The sequence below is a fragment of the Aythya fuligula genome, chromosome 21 (genome assembly GCF_009819795.1).
Source record: "Aythya fuligula isolate bAytFul2 chromosome 21, bAytFul2.pri, whole genome shotgun sequence".
In the NCBI taxonomy this organism is placed as follows: Eukaryota; Metazoa; Chordata; class Aves; order Anseriformes; family Anatidae; genus Aythya; species Aythya fuligula.
Window position 1 is genome coordinate 2,205,772 of NC_045579.1, and position 15,489 is coordinate 2,221,260.

At 44.1% G+C, this 15,489-nt stretch overlaps 1 protein-coding gene across 3 annotated transcripts in view; it reads right to left on the minus strand.

Moving 5' to 3' along the window:
* The window catches only part of TMCO4 (transmembrane and coiled-coil domains 4), a 42,910-nt gene that overhangs the window by 26,286 nt on the left and 1,135 nt on the right, over positions 1 to 15,489 (minus strand). For all 3 annotated transcript variants that reach the window (XM_032201454.1, XM_032201456.1, XM_032201455.1), the window contains exons 2-5: positions 13,223 to 13,407; positions 12,435 to 12,609; positions 7,849 to 7,876; positions 5,165 to 5,297 (exon numbers count right to left, since the gene is read on the minus strand). In XM_032201454.1, coding sequence (XP_032057345.1) covers positions 5,165 to 5,297; positions 7,849 to 7,876; positions 12,435 to 12,609; positions 13,223 to 13,401 — 515 coding nt within the window. In that variant the 5' untranslated portion in view covers positions 13,402 to 13,407. The remainder of the gene's footprint in view (positions 1 to 5,164; positions 5,298 to 7,848; positions 7,877 to 12,434; positions 12,610 to 13,222; positions 13,408 to 15,489) is intronic.

A 15,489-nucleotide genomic window follows, 5' to 3' on the forward strand; every position in this document is an offset into this window, starting at 1 on the left:
AACATTTCAATAACTTTATACTGCCTATGTGTCTTAAAATCTATTGCTGCTCTTAGAAGATGAAAACCATTTTTGCATTGTGCAGTTAATTGTTAATTCTGTGTGTCTGATGGAGAAGAACTGGTTCCTACATATGTGATGTGTTGGCAAACTGCATTGGAAAGACTTTCACCTCTAGACCGCAGACAACCTGCCAGGCTCATTTGGCCCATTTTAACTAGTTATTAGCTGTGAGATGCTGCAAAGTCTGGTCAGACTGAAGGCACGCATCCAAAATGAAGGCAAGCAAGTGAAAGCTGGTAGGCTCAGCTCAAGACTTCTGCCTTCAGGGAAAGAACCTGACAAAAAGGAACGGTCTGTTGATACCAGAGAGGGGAATTCCAGATCCTGCACCCTCCAGATCCTCTCAGACACAAGTCTATTTCTAGGAATTCAGGGCTGAAAAAAAAAAAAAAAAAAGACATTTGGTCTGATTATGCATAAAGTACTGCAACAAAGATGTTAACCTTTCTGATCACTGCACCATGCAGTTTGCAGTGCTCTGCCCAGTGCCAGCAAGGGATTCCCTACTGCCAGCAGGAGCAGTGTGTTCCTCCTGAACCAAACTAGTCACATGCTGATATTTACCACGTCAAGCCCCATCCTCTCTGCACTCTGTCAGCGTGTGCAGGAGCAAGATTTTACCTTGGGCACAAACAGCAGAGATGCTAAGACTGGGTTATCTCAGAGTAGCACTGATGCAGACTGGACATCACCGGGGTGATCTGCAGAACAGACACAAGGCAGTTCTTCACTCCTTCATTTATCATTAAAGTCACAGGTTGCTCCTACCAAAAGCTCACCCAGCACACAGCTGCGTGACAGTACGATGGGAGCTGCTTGATGTCCATTAAAAGAAAACCCTGAGCGCAGACAGGACTTTGAGCAGCAGTTGTGATATCATCAAGCCGGAAGGTAACTGCCACAACTGCCAGCTCTCACTTTTTAGGGCACAGCCTGCAGATCAGTTCCTTGAGGCTGTGAGCGCATTGGATCAGGGCTGGATGCAAGGACAGCAGGTTAAATAACGTCTGTGTCATGTAAATCCTACACCACCGTATATAGACCTTTGGCACTGATCAGATATTCCTAAATGAAAGCAACCCTGCAAATGTAAATGATTACTGTTGTAATCACTTATGCACCGATAACATTTTTTTTTTCTAATGGTGCAGTTCTGTGAAGCTTTCTGGTTTGGGTTGAGCAACAGAGCATCAAGAAATCTACATAAAATCCGCCACGACTTTTGTCCCCTTATATTATATACCACACTTGTCCTAGAGACCCTATTACAGAGATAAAATAAATTCTTCCCTCTGACCGGTGCAGCTCTCCAATACACCTGGGAACATTCTGCTGAACGCTGAAGGTCACTGCCAGCTAGACCTACGAGCTGCTGTGTTTGATCCGGACTAAAGGCCAGATTCTCCAACTGTTCATAAACAAACCGAACAATGTTAGTATATAAAAAAAAAATTAGAATTCAGCCCTGAATCCCCTGAAAAGCACATTAGAGGACATAAAAAAGCATCCACCTTCTCCTTTCAGGAGCAAGAACTAAAATGAAAGTAGGCTAAAACCACGAGAAAGCCAAGTGGAAGTAGGACAAGTTGTTTCTACTACTAAAGAGAAGAGGGGTAATTTGTGCTAACAAACAAGACAGAAGCAAATTATTTTTCAACAGCATTCTCTATATTCAGCCGCTCTCTAATTACACATCACAATATAATAATATGGTAGTTATTAAACACAGTCATTAGTTCATTTGTCTGTGTGCATTTAAGGTACACTTTAACAGGCTTATCAGAAACAGGTAAATAAACCTAAAAGGAACAAATCATTTATTAGGCACTACATTCTCCTTCTCTCCTCTGTCTTTGGTTTATCTCTTACAAAAAATACTTTCAATTTCAGAGGAAAGTGTGAGAAACAGAGGATACTGGAATAAATTGCTTACAGAGTAAGTTTCATTCCAGCCTGCCTACGCAGTGGTTAATCGGGGCCCTTGAAACATGAGAACTTATCTTGCTTCCAAACTTGGATATTATCTCTCTTAATCCTAACCTAATTGTGGATTTTCATTATCCATATAATTGCCTAATCCTTCCTGGAACCCTCTAAGCGCTCTGTAAGTTTGATAAAGGCAATTTTAGATGAGTCCCAAACAATACGCAGCTTTGTAAAACACAGAAGGAGGAGAAAGAAGCACGGTGGGTGAAATCCCTGCATTGCCAACGTCAATGGCAGAATTTCTACTGCCTTGCATGGCATGGAGAGTTTGTCTCCACGGTGATCCCCCAGAAAACACCGTGCGTTACCTCCACTCACACATTTTGTGGTTGCAAACAGAGCTGTTTGCAGAGCACAGCAGTGCAGCCTGCAACAGCTACATCTTCTGCAATTTGTGTGCAACCAAGTGCACTTCTGTGACTCCAGGGTCAAGCCAGGATTTGGATACGCACTCATCTGTGCATGCAGTCACCAATCTGAACACCTGGCTTTGGAAAAAAATGCTTCTGGAGTTCTTCAGACAGCTGCTGCTGACATCTAAGTAGGCAATATCCAGCAGTCTCCATTACACAGTCATTCATCAGCTTTTGTAGTCAATGGGTAGCCTTGGGCTGCAAACAGTAAGATCAAGAGAGCTGAAACATGGCTAACCTGCATTTAGCTGCAACTTGGAACAATTTGGATTATGCTCATAGAAAGCCAGCTTGCTGTATGTCCTGTCTGAAGACAGTAAGCCAGCCTACATAGAGCTTTTAGCTGGCATTGCTTTCTGTACATAACTGCTGCCAACTGCTTGTGACAGTCACTTTCCTAATAGCTTCTGCATTACAGTTGTCACTCCATTACCAGGCTCCTTTTCTCCACTATGGCCATGCACTGCCCCTTCTGATACTCCTCTACCCTCAGTGAGCTTGGATTTGCAGCTTCTTGACTGAACCACAAACCACATTTAGAGAAATGGTATAGGTGGGATCCCAGATCATTTTCCAATGATGACAAGCAGCATGCATACATGTTAGCGAGCAACTGGTATCCTATTTTCCAGTTTCCCACAGAACTGTGTACAAAAGAGAGGTTCATACCTGCAAGTCAGAACCTGTTTGGCACCAGTAAGATGGATTTAAGAGTTTGGAGCATTGTCCTAGAGGCGACCATACTCAACATGTAACTTTGCACCTGCTGGGCCACAAGCCAACCTGTCCACAGTAGCAAAGGCGAGAGCAAAAGCTTCTGTTACAAGTATCAATAAAAAAACGCCTAAGCAGAAGGTGCCAAAAACCTGGTTGGTAGTTGCTGCTTTTCCAAAACCTCTTGCAGTGGATGGTCAGAGCTGGAAGGATACTAAGCAGAGTCATTATATAACCCTCTGCCCCAAATCTGTGAGGTCAAAGCACCGATGAGATTATGTTCCCTTTCCTTTCCCTGTTGTGCCCTAACTCTAAAACAAACAAAGGGTCATCCCTGCCCTACAAATCTCAGCCCTGTGCTAGTTTTGGTACTGCAATAATGAATGTGTTTGCACTGCGGTCTTGGGCTGCTCTCATTGTGAAGGTTTTATTTTCCTGCTTTTATCTAACAGTTATTTCCATGGCTGTGAGGTGGGCCTCTAAACAAAGAGCAAGGTTGAAATCTACGACTTTTGCCACACCAGGTATGCACAAAAACCACTGAGATAGCTACAGCATTTAAAAACCACACTCCTAAGTACGCAGTGCAGCTTTGCAGTCACTCCTGCCACTATCAGACAAACTGCTATCTTTTGGGGCTGCACTGCAGTCCATTTCAGGAGCCACAGTCCAGACAACAGAGAATTAGGTCCTAGAGCATTTTAGCAAACACCGCCCCACCCTCAGATGCGTGTTGTCCCACGCTGCATGCCACGGATGGAGTTTATTTTCACAACCCATGGCAAAACAGTGCCCATTAGCACCAACCCTTGCTCCTGCACTACAAATGGTGCTCTGTCTAGCAGTACGTGATCTTTGAGATTATTTTGACTTTCCCTTTTTACAGTGCGCTATAAAGTTAAGCTTTATTTAAATAAAGCCATAATGGAAAGGTACCTGTCACATGCTGAACGCCATGGGAATGTCTGAACATGTACTGCGTCAGAGACATCGATTAAAGTTAATCTCATAACGTGTTTGCTGACAAACACAAATATTCAACGGTTACTTGAAAGTCCACTGCAGACATCTTTACTGTTTTTTATATGGCTAAACCTTCACACAGTTCATGCCTCGCAGGCAAAGTAAAAACATTACTCTGAGTATAATGCCAACTTTGGGGCTGTTTTCCGTGTAAGAACTTGCAATTAATAGGCTTAATCTTACATCAATTACATAGAATTAGGAGTCAGGTATTCAATGGCCCACAGGTATCTAAAGATGGCAGATGGTTGCCCTCAGAGGTCTATCTCCAATAGGAGTTAGCTGTCTCTTAAATAGGCACGGAAAAGGCCAGATCCATAGAAAATCAGCAGCTGAGGATCGAACCCTGAAATTTTATACAAACTTGATTCTGCATGAAGCATTACTGCAGAGATGTGAGTTAGGCTGAAACTGAACAATGAGAGACAGCCTGGCTTTAGGGCTCAGACCCTTCATTTGTTGACATTGACCAGTTCCCTTCTATTAAGCAGAGTAAAGAAAAAAAAATCCAAATTCTGTGCTGGTCACCAAGCATGCAGCCTGTTTGCCTTTCAGCTTTATGGTTCCTTCAAGATGGTCCAATCCACCTGTAAATCTGTTTGGTTCTATCTAAGGAATACTGGGCCAAGAGATAAGAAATACAAGCTCATTATGATGCATTTAAGCATAATCTATGGTCTAGAAGACAAAACTGAAACAAGGATGTGAGGCAGTTTGGTGCAGAGGAGCTCTAATCAGCTCGCAAGGTTGGGTCACAACTCTGATTTTAAGAGTGCTGAGCTTTCATGGTCCTCGGTGCAGTCGAAGTGCTGTGAGGGCTCTGCAGCTCTTATCAAGCCATAAATGATTAAGTTAAGAACCAAGGGGAGCATGATCAGAGACTGAACTTAGGCACAATCATTGATTCTAGACTTTCAAGCAGCAGCAGTGTTTTTTCATCCCATAGCCAACTGAATTGTTCTTACTCTGACTCTTCCTCTTTTTGTTCCTTCAGGCTCTCAAGCAGTGATTCCTCCAGGGCCTCCAGCTCCTCCAAGGGAATCCTCAGCAGCCAGATAATGCGGCAGATCAACACTCTTGCTCGAGCATCATAGTACCCTTAAACACAGGCAAGCCCAGGAAATTAAATCAGTCTTCATCACACCAGATTAAATAGCAAGTGGTACACCCAGCTGTGCTAGAGAACCGTATCCCACGCAAGCACAGCTCCGACCCTCGGGCCCTCTTTCTCTTTCATGTGTTTAAAACTATTATTCTCTAGAGAAGAGAGCTCTAGGTGGAAAATCCTCCCCCCTGCAAACCTCATCCTTTCAGCAGTCGCTGTCCCTGGTGGCTGTGGTTTAACTCAGCAGGCGGCTCAGCACCACACAGGCATTCGCTCACTGCCCCCAAGTGGGATCGAGGAAAGAATGGGAAAAAAGGTAAAACTTGTGGGTTGAGATAAAGACAGCTTAATAGAACAGGAAAAGAAGGGGAAAATAATAGTAATAATGATAAAAAAAATATATACAAAATAAGCGATGCACAATGCAACTGTTCACCACCTGCTGACTGATACCCAGCCAGACCCCGAGCAGCAGCCTCTCCCCCCCACCAGCCAACTCCCCCCATTTATTGCTCTGCGTGACACCGCATGGTGGGGGACATTTGGCCAGTTTGGGTCAGCTGTCCTGGCCGTCCCCTCCCAGCTCCTGGTGCACCCCCAGCCTCCTTGCTGGCAGGGCAGCACAAGGTGCTGAAAGCCATCTGTGTGCTATCCACGTTATTCTCATCCTACATCCAAAACCTACATACCAGCTCCTAAGAAGAAAATTAACTCTATCCCAGCTGAAACCAGGACTCAGGTAATTGCCAACAAGGCAGGTCTCAAATCTTTTGGTCTTCTTCTCCAACAGAGGCCTTTGGGCTTTGGAGAGACCGGATTTCTCTTCTTGACATCGAAATGTTGCAGCAAGACCAGTCCTGACTGGTGATATCAAACACGTCACACACAGGCAACGTGGCACAGAACATCTCAGGTACGCACTGGTGCAAGATATGTCCTATTCTACAACTACACCTTCATAAAGCTTTATGCTCAATCGATCTTGTTGGCAACAAGAGGGACTCTGGAGTTTTGAACCACCTAGAAGCATGGGGTGACTTCAGTCCCGTGTAGCACTGATGATTGTTTGCATTTATTCCTCACCGCATGAGATGCAGGAGTGGACATTGCACTAAAACAACATCTGATATGATTACTCCCAGGCTTATAATTACATGTACTTAAAAAAAAAAAAAAAACAAAAACAAAAAAAAAAACCACAAACAATAGTTTAAATTTAATAGATTTTAAAATGTTGCGTGCCAACTCTTTAGTTTTTAATGTGTTTCTCTCGGTAGCATCTGCTGCTTGCTGAGAGCGGGCTTCTGTAAAGGGTTCTTGGTGCATTCCAGGATGGAAAACACAACAGTGTTTCTGGGGTTGGGTTAAGATACCTGTAGGACAGAACTACAAAGAAGAGTTCTGATATCTGCTGCACATAGATCAAATACAGCCTTCAGCAATTTGTTAAGGTTGTTTATTTATTACCATCATTACCAAGATACCAAAATACTTCAGGAGGCTTTAATCAGGCCACTTTTAAAATTTGTGCTGAGTCTAGAACTAAGGCTAGGATTTATCTTCACCTCATCCCTGACGTGCCACATCATGCAAGTCTGAGCAGGTGTCTTAAGAAGCAGCCTTCCTGCTCCCTGCCTGCTAATGCACAACTTTGCTTTCTACTCAGCCAGCCTGGCAGTAATTCAGTAAGGCTTGAAAATCTATTTGTTTTAAGTTCCAGCTTAGCAAAATAAGCAATTTTGCAATAACTGACGTGTCAATTTTCCATTAAAAATAAAACAAGAACAAAAGCAGTACTTTGTTCTCAACTGAAACAGGCTCATCAACAACCAGCGAGTGCTTTCCTGTATGAACAGGCTACAGCACAGGGATTTTAAAAAATGCAGGTTGTGATAATAAACAGGCTTCTTTTCAAAATGAAGATTTTGTTCAGACGGCAGTCTTTATTTCATGATTTTTATCAGACGAATCAATGTTACAGATTGTAAACCAGAATTTTGTTGCGTGTGTGGTACAGTATACACATAAAGTCACATTTACTCAGAATAGGCTTCACATTAAACACACTAGAATTTATTGCCTGAATATATTTTTTTTCCTTTTAGACAACAAGTGGCACACAGAAGATTTGTGGGGCTGAAATTTTCATTTTCAGTTTCATTTTCAATTGAGGAGGGCTTCACTGCCCTCCTCAAGGAAGGAGAGGCCCCTAGAAGGGCTGAAGAATAAAGTCTCCCACCCAGGTATTTAATTTCAAAACTTTTTTTTTTTTTAATCAACACATACAATTGCATGCCAATACACGATATGTGAGGCTAAGGAGGTGAATGATTGTTCAATTTTTAACGGGTATTATTAATCATTCCTGTTACAATAACTGCCTTTCCTGCAGTGGTCATAGGTGAGAGTATACCCCTTTTGCTAGAAATGAAGCTAGGATAAAGCAGGACGGGCTGGTACCCTGAGCTTTTTGAGCATTGTAAAGTATCAGATATGAACTCACCGATATTATTCTTATAAAGAACAAAAGCTGAATAAACTTACCATCTCTAAGAGAGAAGGACAAAAGATCCTAAAAAGAGAAGAAAAAAATATTCCAGTTAAAAGTGAAGAAGTACAGCTAGACGTCTTAAAATGGAGGCATGAAAACCGATCGGACCATGATTAAATTAGTGCAGCACGTCCACTCCTAAATGTGGGATGACAGCAAACTGTAACTGAATGGAGCAGAACAGAGCAAGGCCAAATGCTTCCAGCACAAATTGTGCCTATCCAGGTACAAATGGCTGGAGGAGTAGATCAGCACAGGATGGGAGGGCAGCATCTGCTTGGTACATGCTGAAGTAGACCGTAGTTTTTGTTACTAGCACTTGTGTTACCCCACGATTACACAGGACTTTAAATTTGGGAGGAACCAGGCTCTAAGCCTCTCCTACTGCTCTAACATCTTCTGTTCTTCCAGTTACATGTGCTGTATTTTCAACAGGAATAGGTTTGAATGCTACTCAGAGGGAGCAGTGGCCCCTCTGGCATTCTGGGAATTCGTAGCTCTAGGCAGTAAAGCTGAACTGGCACGAAGTTCTTTTGGATAAAGCACTCAAAAATAGAAATCTCAGAATTTATCTGTAAAAAGATTGAGGGACTGTGTTGGCTTTTCATGGGGAAAAAAATGGAAAAACAGATCAATCCAATAGAAGGCTTCTGTGGACATATCCATGAAAAGAGGTCAGTGTTCTTTAAATGAGAAGTCCTAATGAACGAGGTAGTGTTTTTACTGCTTTGTTCTCCTCTTTTGTCACTGAATAACTGAATAAAGTTTAAGTTCTTTATGTAACTACAACGTTAAGCACTAGCTCAGTCTAGCTACTTCCCTCTCCTACACACACAAAAGTGAAGCCGAATTTTACAGAGAATCCTCAGCCCTTTGGGAACACAAGAAGCACCGCCAAAGATGTAGGATGCTGCCAAGCAGTTTATGATTATTATTCCCATAAGCCCCTAAGCAAAATTTGTATCATAAAAATGTCTCTAATCATTTCCCTACTGCACGAGAAGTGTAGAGCAGAGAACAAGCCAATCTTAACCTAGTCCTACTAGAACAGAAGCAAACTGTAGGTATTACCCAGTCCAAAGGGAGTGTCTGGACTCTGAAAATCATTTTAACATGAGGGGAGTCTACTACTTCATAAAGGAGAACAGAGAATTTCCACAGGACCAGAGAAACTAGAAGACCAGGGCAGCTGGATGTATGCATCAGAGTGGATGCTTTCTCACAAGGTACAGCCCTAAAACCTTTGCTCCATCGCTGACGAGTGTTTACACACAACAGCTTTCTCCAGACGTGTTGCTCAGGCACCTGCAGGCACACAGCTGGTCGAGTGCTCTTCTGCTAAATCCCTGGGTGGCTGCTCCCAGCCACAGAAAAAGCTGCCTCTGCTTTCCTGCCCTGCAAGCATCTCTGGCAGGTTCTGCTGAGCTGGGCTCAGCACAAAGCAGTCACCACCACATCATCCTGCATCCCAGCAGCTGGAGCACTCACCCATGAAAAGGAAAGTCCTGGCTTATCTCCAGCCTACAAATAACTGTTGTCATTTAAGTTAAGCACCGAATCAGGTCTCCTCTGCTCCCCTCAGTCACCCCACTGCAGAAGAAAAAGGGCCTCAGCCACAATTCCTACTCCGTGCATGCACACTGCTCCCCCAGCTGTCGTTTTCTCCAGACTACCACAGGCAGCCTCCTGAAGAGGGCTGCATTTTGCTCAGAGCCCGTTTATAGGCAGTAAATGCTCCCCAGGTGTTGCAAAGGGAGCCACAGGTCACGGCTCAGGCTCCATACAGGCCACCCAGCGTACAAGGTGGCACCCAATGGCAAAGAAACTCCTTCAAAAATCCGGCCTAAGCATTTAGGTATGTGTAGTTCAAAAGGTGAGAGATGGATGCGGGTAATCAGGTGATAAACAAACTACTCTTCCATTGCATCAGTGACCATCAACATACTCAGCTCTTCCTAATTGCTTAAGGCTTTGCACGTACTGCTGGGTAGTCATCTGGAATCCAATCAGCACTGATTAGATTAGTTTACAAGTAGTGTCTCTCTCTCTCTCTGCAGTTGTTGTGATGTTTCATTTTGAAGCGGAGGTGGTTTTAATTTCTCTGTGGACTCTGAAGACTACCACACATGCGAATGAGTGAAACCTTACAAAGAAAGGAAGACAATCGGTATTTGGAGTCTTTGCCATGCACTGCTACAAGTTCAAAACGGATTTCCTCAACAACAGAAAGTTTCCAATCCATACTGCAGTGCCTCTGAGGGGGGGAGGAAAGAAAAAAAAAAAAAAACACAGGGCAAAAACCACAGGGCATTGTAAATGTGTTCAGAGAAAAAAAAAAATAAATAAAGATTTGTAAGAACTTTCAATGTTTTCTCACCTATCATAAGGAAACAAAAGTGGGCAAAGTCAACTTCTTTCCCTCCCTTTTGTTGTCACTAAATGTAAATAGAAGTATTCCTAACCAACAGGAATCACTGCTTTCTCCTACCACACCCACAACCTGTTTGTTACAACTCCTGTTGTCTAGAAAGGATTCAATTACCCAACATTTGCATGGATTAGTCACCTGCAATGAATGCAAACAAAGACAAAAATTCACAGGCCTCGAATATTCAATGAATCAGTGGTGAGCTCATCTCCAGTCTCCTGGCCATGCATCATCTCCTCAGCACCTCTGAGGTGGAGGGCGTTCAGAAATGCAGGCAGCAGTGCTGGCAGGACCCTGCCACTGAGCACACCGAACAATTTGAGGGTGTTCTTGTAACAACCAGGTAAATAAAAGCAGCTGAATGTAAAGAAGCAATACTACCATAAAGCAACAGATGAAGAATTACCAAGGCTTTGTCCCACAGCGTGTTTATTTTCAGGTAACAAGGACAAAGCTCATCTCAGTGGGGTACCTTTAGGTTGCCAACGACATCCTGCAAGACTCTTGTGCCCTGCTCTGTGACAACTGTTAATTGTGTATTATTTTGACTGAAGGGATCACTTTGCATATATACATGACTGCCTAAGATCCAGCTGGTGAGGTATTAGACTGGTAACTACTCCTGGTCTTTGCTTTCAACTAATCAAAGAATCATTATCTACGGCTTCTGTGTTCCACCTGGAACCATGATAAGTACCTCAGTTCTCGTAAGATATTGCACAATCCCACTGACCCGGAGCCCCTTTTGTAAAAGCACATGGAGCCCTCATGCAGGATAAGCTCTAAGCAAGCACAAGTTAATTTTTGCCACAGTTTCACCCTTAATAAACTCGCAGCTATGCAGGAAGATTTGCCTTACTCTAGAAAATTCATCCTGGAGTAGACAGAACCAGGGAAAAAAGCCTGGGAACTACCAGGCCATCTAGATATAGAGAGACCCAAGAATAGATTTATTCTGAGCAAACAACATCAAAAGAGCTTTGAGAAGATCTGTCCTAGCTGACTAATTAACTACACTTAGATTGCCAAGCTATTTTGAGCCTTGTAACATAGGGATGTTTGGGGCAGACCCTTTTAAGGACTGCCTAGGAGACACAAAAGAAGGCTGAGATAATGGGAGTTGGTCGTGACCGAGGAAGATCCCTCCCGTCATATCTTTACTCACACAGCCTTGCTCTTGCATCTCTTGCTCCATCAGGTTGTCATTGCTGAAGGTGAGTGTGTGCTAACCATTACTCACCGCCAGCGTACCAGCTGCTCTCAGGATGCCTCACCACTTCCTTGTGTACCGGAGCTCGGTGACCGTGGCCACAGCCTGCCTGGCAGCAGCAGCTCTTCGCCCTCCAAGGCACACATAACGTGAGAGCGAATGAGGAGATATCTTCCACAGCTGAGACTCTGAAGCAAAGGTGAATGCCACCAAAATGCGTACTCTCTTATCTTTACGTCAGCTCGAACATCAGAACATTACGGCTTCAGCCTCAATAACGCTTTATCAATGAAAGAAAGAAGGACCTGTAACTTTTTCCTTCCAGCCAAAGCTGACTCTGGAGAAAAGACTGGGAACTGTGCTCTTTGGAGCACCCTCTGTGCTGCAGAACACTAGCTCTGCCTGTACCAGCAGTCTTTCTGCCTGGTTCTCAAATATGTAGAGGTATTTTGTATTACAGGGAGAGGAACCTTAAGCTGTGTAAAAGCTGGAGGATCTGGCCCCCTACACTCAAGCTACCCATGCGTATACACATTTCTCTGCTGCTACAAAATCCCCCTCGTTCAGAGTAGGGTGAAAGGTCTCTTAAACATACAAAAACTCAGGCCTAGCACGTTCAGTGTTTCACCGAAATCCACAGAATGTCTGTATGAATCAAAAACACTGCAGGAGTACAGTCAAAGCAAAAAGGCTGATGGTTCTCTGTAGAGCAAAGGCGTCAAAGACAAAATGTTAATTCAGCAGGAACTGCATCTCACGGTCATCACTTCCGTGAGCTGTTAATGGACAGAGAGAGTGCCAGCCACACAGAAGCACACGCGTACCAGAAACCCAAGTTTTACTTCCCTGACTGTACAAGCAGAACTTCCACTGCAAACAGACACCCAGGAAAAATCTTCTTTGCAAAAGCAAACAAGGACAAGGGCAACGCATGGACTTACTTGGATAATGACAACAGGATTATCTTTCAAGATGGGATCCTTCAGCAAAAGCTGGGCAAAAGTTTCTGTGCCCTCACCTCCTAAGCCACTGGCAAATGCTGTCATGGCAGGTAAGACAGCATCAGGCAGGTCCAGCCATTTCACCAAACCATCTATGAATTCTGTTCTGAAGGAGCTGCAAGGCAACAGAGGAGGTTAAGGCCCTGTAACTGGATGTTTTTGCAAGCTTTCAGTGGTCTCTGCTTTCAAATGCTGATCTATTGCCGTTCACACAAAAATCAAAGCATGCTAAGAAGTCAACAGAAGGTGAGCTTCTCACAAACAAGCTTGCTAAACAAAGAAGAAAGCAATCAGGATGAGGCCAGACCTTTTTTCAAGACATGCTTTGAAGCTTGCTGTATTAAGGGATGCAATTTGTGCTGAAGTACAAAAGTCCTAAAAGGTGTAACAGAAAGTCAGTATGATTAAGGAAATAGTTGAGAAAACACCTAATGTCAACATGTCCTTTACATTTCAACAGGCTTCAGAAGAACACCAGCAAGGAAACGGCAGGAAAACATCAATGCCAGCAATCAGTCTGCAGAGCAGTCAGGTCTTACAGACTCAGTTTTGTGTCACCTTCACTAATTTGAGCATTCATCTTCGTGAAGAGACCCAGAGCTAAAAGAATCTTCAAATCCTGTACCTTTGGAGACCCCAAACAGAGCGGTATGCCGACACCAGCTTGGTCTGAGCTGCTACCCAAAAGCCACCTCCTTTGCTCGTCCCCGTGTGCCCACGTGTAGTACCTTTGCTCTTTTTCAGGGAACAGCCCTGCTAAGGATATCCCACAAAGCGCTGCGTAGGCAAATCTTCCAGGTTCCCCCAGCTGCTGGCTCAGAAGCACGCACGAGTCCTTTTCGCCTGCCTGCTCAGCCCCGCTATGCTGTTTTGAAGTCCAACTTTTCCACTTCTCTTCTGCGGCCATTTCTACCTGCAAGTTCAAAGAAGAAAAAGGAGGAAAAAAAAATTTAAAACCAGGAAGCAAGGAGACAAAAAAGCTTTTTCACTGCCACACTTGCTGGTGTAGAGTAAGCAGGCCCGTCAAGGTCCAGCTGGTGCATCCTGCTGCAATGTGATGCTGTGACCAAAACCTACAACAGGAGGCCTTCTGTTCATCAGCTCTTAAATTTCTGCACAAAATGAGTTGACAGTACTTCTCACAGAAAAAGGAGAAGTCCTCTTCAAGGTGCAAAGAGACCGGGCTCCACTCAGCCATATCATTCACGTGTTTACTGCAAAAATAGCACGGAGAATAAGAGTTCTGAACCTCGTGCAGGGACCAGTACGGCTGCCTGGGAAATAATTTGCCTCTCTCCTCCTCAACCCAAACTGCTCCTCTGTTCATTTTCCTGACGGTGTTATAAAGTTGAGTCCAGCCACAGCCTCTGATTAGAAAGACTTTTAACGGGACTGCTTATTTCCCATGGCCCTTTCTGTGCTTTGCTTATAATATTCTCTGAACTGTGCAACCCACCACTGCATTTCCCAAAACATAACATGCCCACACCACACGGGCCTTGAGCTGGGCCAAAATATTATCTTGGGGAGCACAGAAGCGTTTGCACCTTTTGATTACGAGCTTCCAACCGAACTGCTCAGAACTGCTCCCAGGAGCCCCCCTCGTTATACAGGGAGGCCTGGCTGACAACACAGGCAGCTAACAGAGCTGAGGGAAACCAGGCAGACACATTTCATGATTTAATTTAGGTAAGAGCCTGCTCCAAACCTCACTTACATCGCTGGGAAGTTCTACCGACCTCATCAGGACTTGATCAGTTTCCCAAGGGCAAACTGTGCATTTTGCTTTCTGCTTGCTCTTAGATGCCTCCTTTCTTCTGAGCCCTGGCGAAAGGAAGGTGACTAAACGGGAATTAGAATAGAACAGAATAGTCCTAGAATAAAGAAGTGCACCAGAGGAGCAGCTCCTCTTACAGATTTTATTACATCTGTGCTATCTGTCATGGTCTGCAGGAATAAATGAACCCTGTTATTTCCCCATCAATCGGAGAAGGGAACGGCCAGATTCTGCTTCCCCAAGGAGAGTGGTGCCTGGGATCAGGGCCAGGCCCTCCACCCTACCAGTCGCACCACGCAGCAGCAGCTGTACCCACAGAACTGCAGCCCCGGGGACTGAGCAGGATGAGTCCCCATCCTCTCCAGGATTCTGTCCCCCGCCCTAAATCTCAAGACTTCCTTTTATTACCTCAGGAGCTCCAAAGTCCTTGTCTGGATGCCCAAAATCTATCTCACATCACTAAGTTCTGATCCTTATAAAACATCCACAGCCTGACTTACCAACCAACTTGCCTAGGAATAATCTAACTTGAAGTATCAGTAACTTCACAAACAATAATCTGGCGTGGCAGCTCACTCCTGGGCACAGATGTATTAACTCACCATGGGAACCAGCACTGAAAATAAAATTCCCTTTGCTGCTGTGATAGATTTATTGATTTGTTAAGAAGCCAAACCAGCAACCCTCAGAATATTTTATCTAGCCCTAAAGTTCCTGAGATGCTCATAGACACCACGAGGATGTCCTTAAGGAAAAAATTAACAACAGATCTGAGGAAGAGGTAAGAGTATCCAGATGGCTAAAAAAAGAGAGCAGTGACCCTATTTCCACCCGTATCTTTGCTTTGGTTTAAGATGTGGCAGATTGACCCTCATTCCAGCATCATAAACATGTAACTCAACTGTAAAGAGGTGCCTGGATAGTTGGGTTGGGGGCTACACCAGCCTCACAGGCACACCCAGGGTTACACAGAATTTTAATCTAGGAGCCACAGGGTCACATGAAAAGTAAAGCATTTATAAAGAATCCAGGAAAAGTACAACTGCAGAGTTTAACCTTATTTCCCAATAATACAAGAGGTGACCTGTTATGGAGTGACACCATAGTGGCTTCTTGCAGGCAACTTTATTTCCATTATGCAGCAAATAATTTGTGATGGTGAGTATCTAGAATACCCCAAGAAAGTTTTGGAAAGACTTTTCTCTGCCACCTCATCTA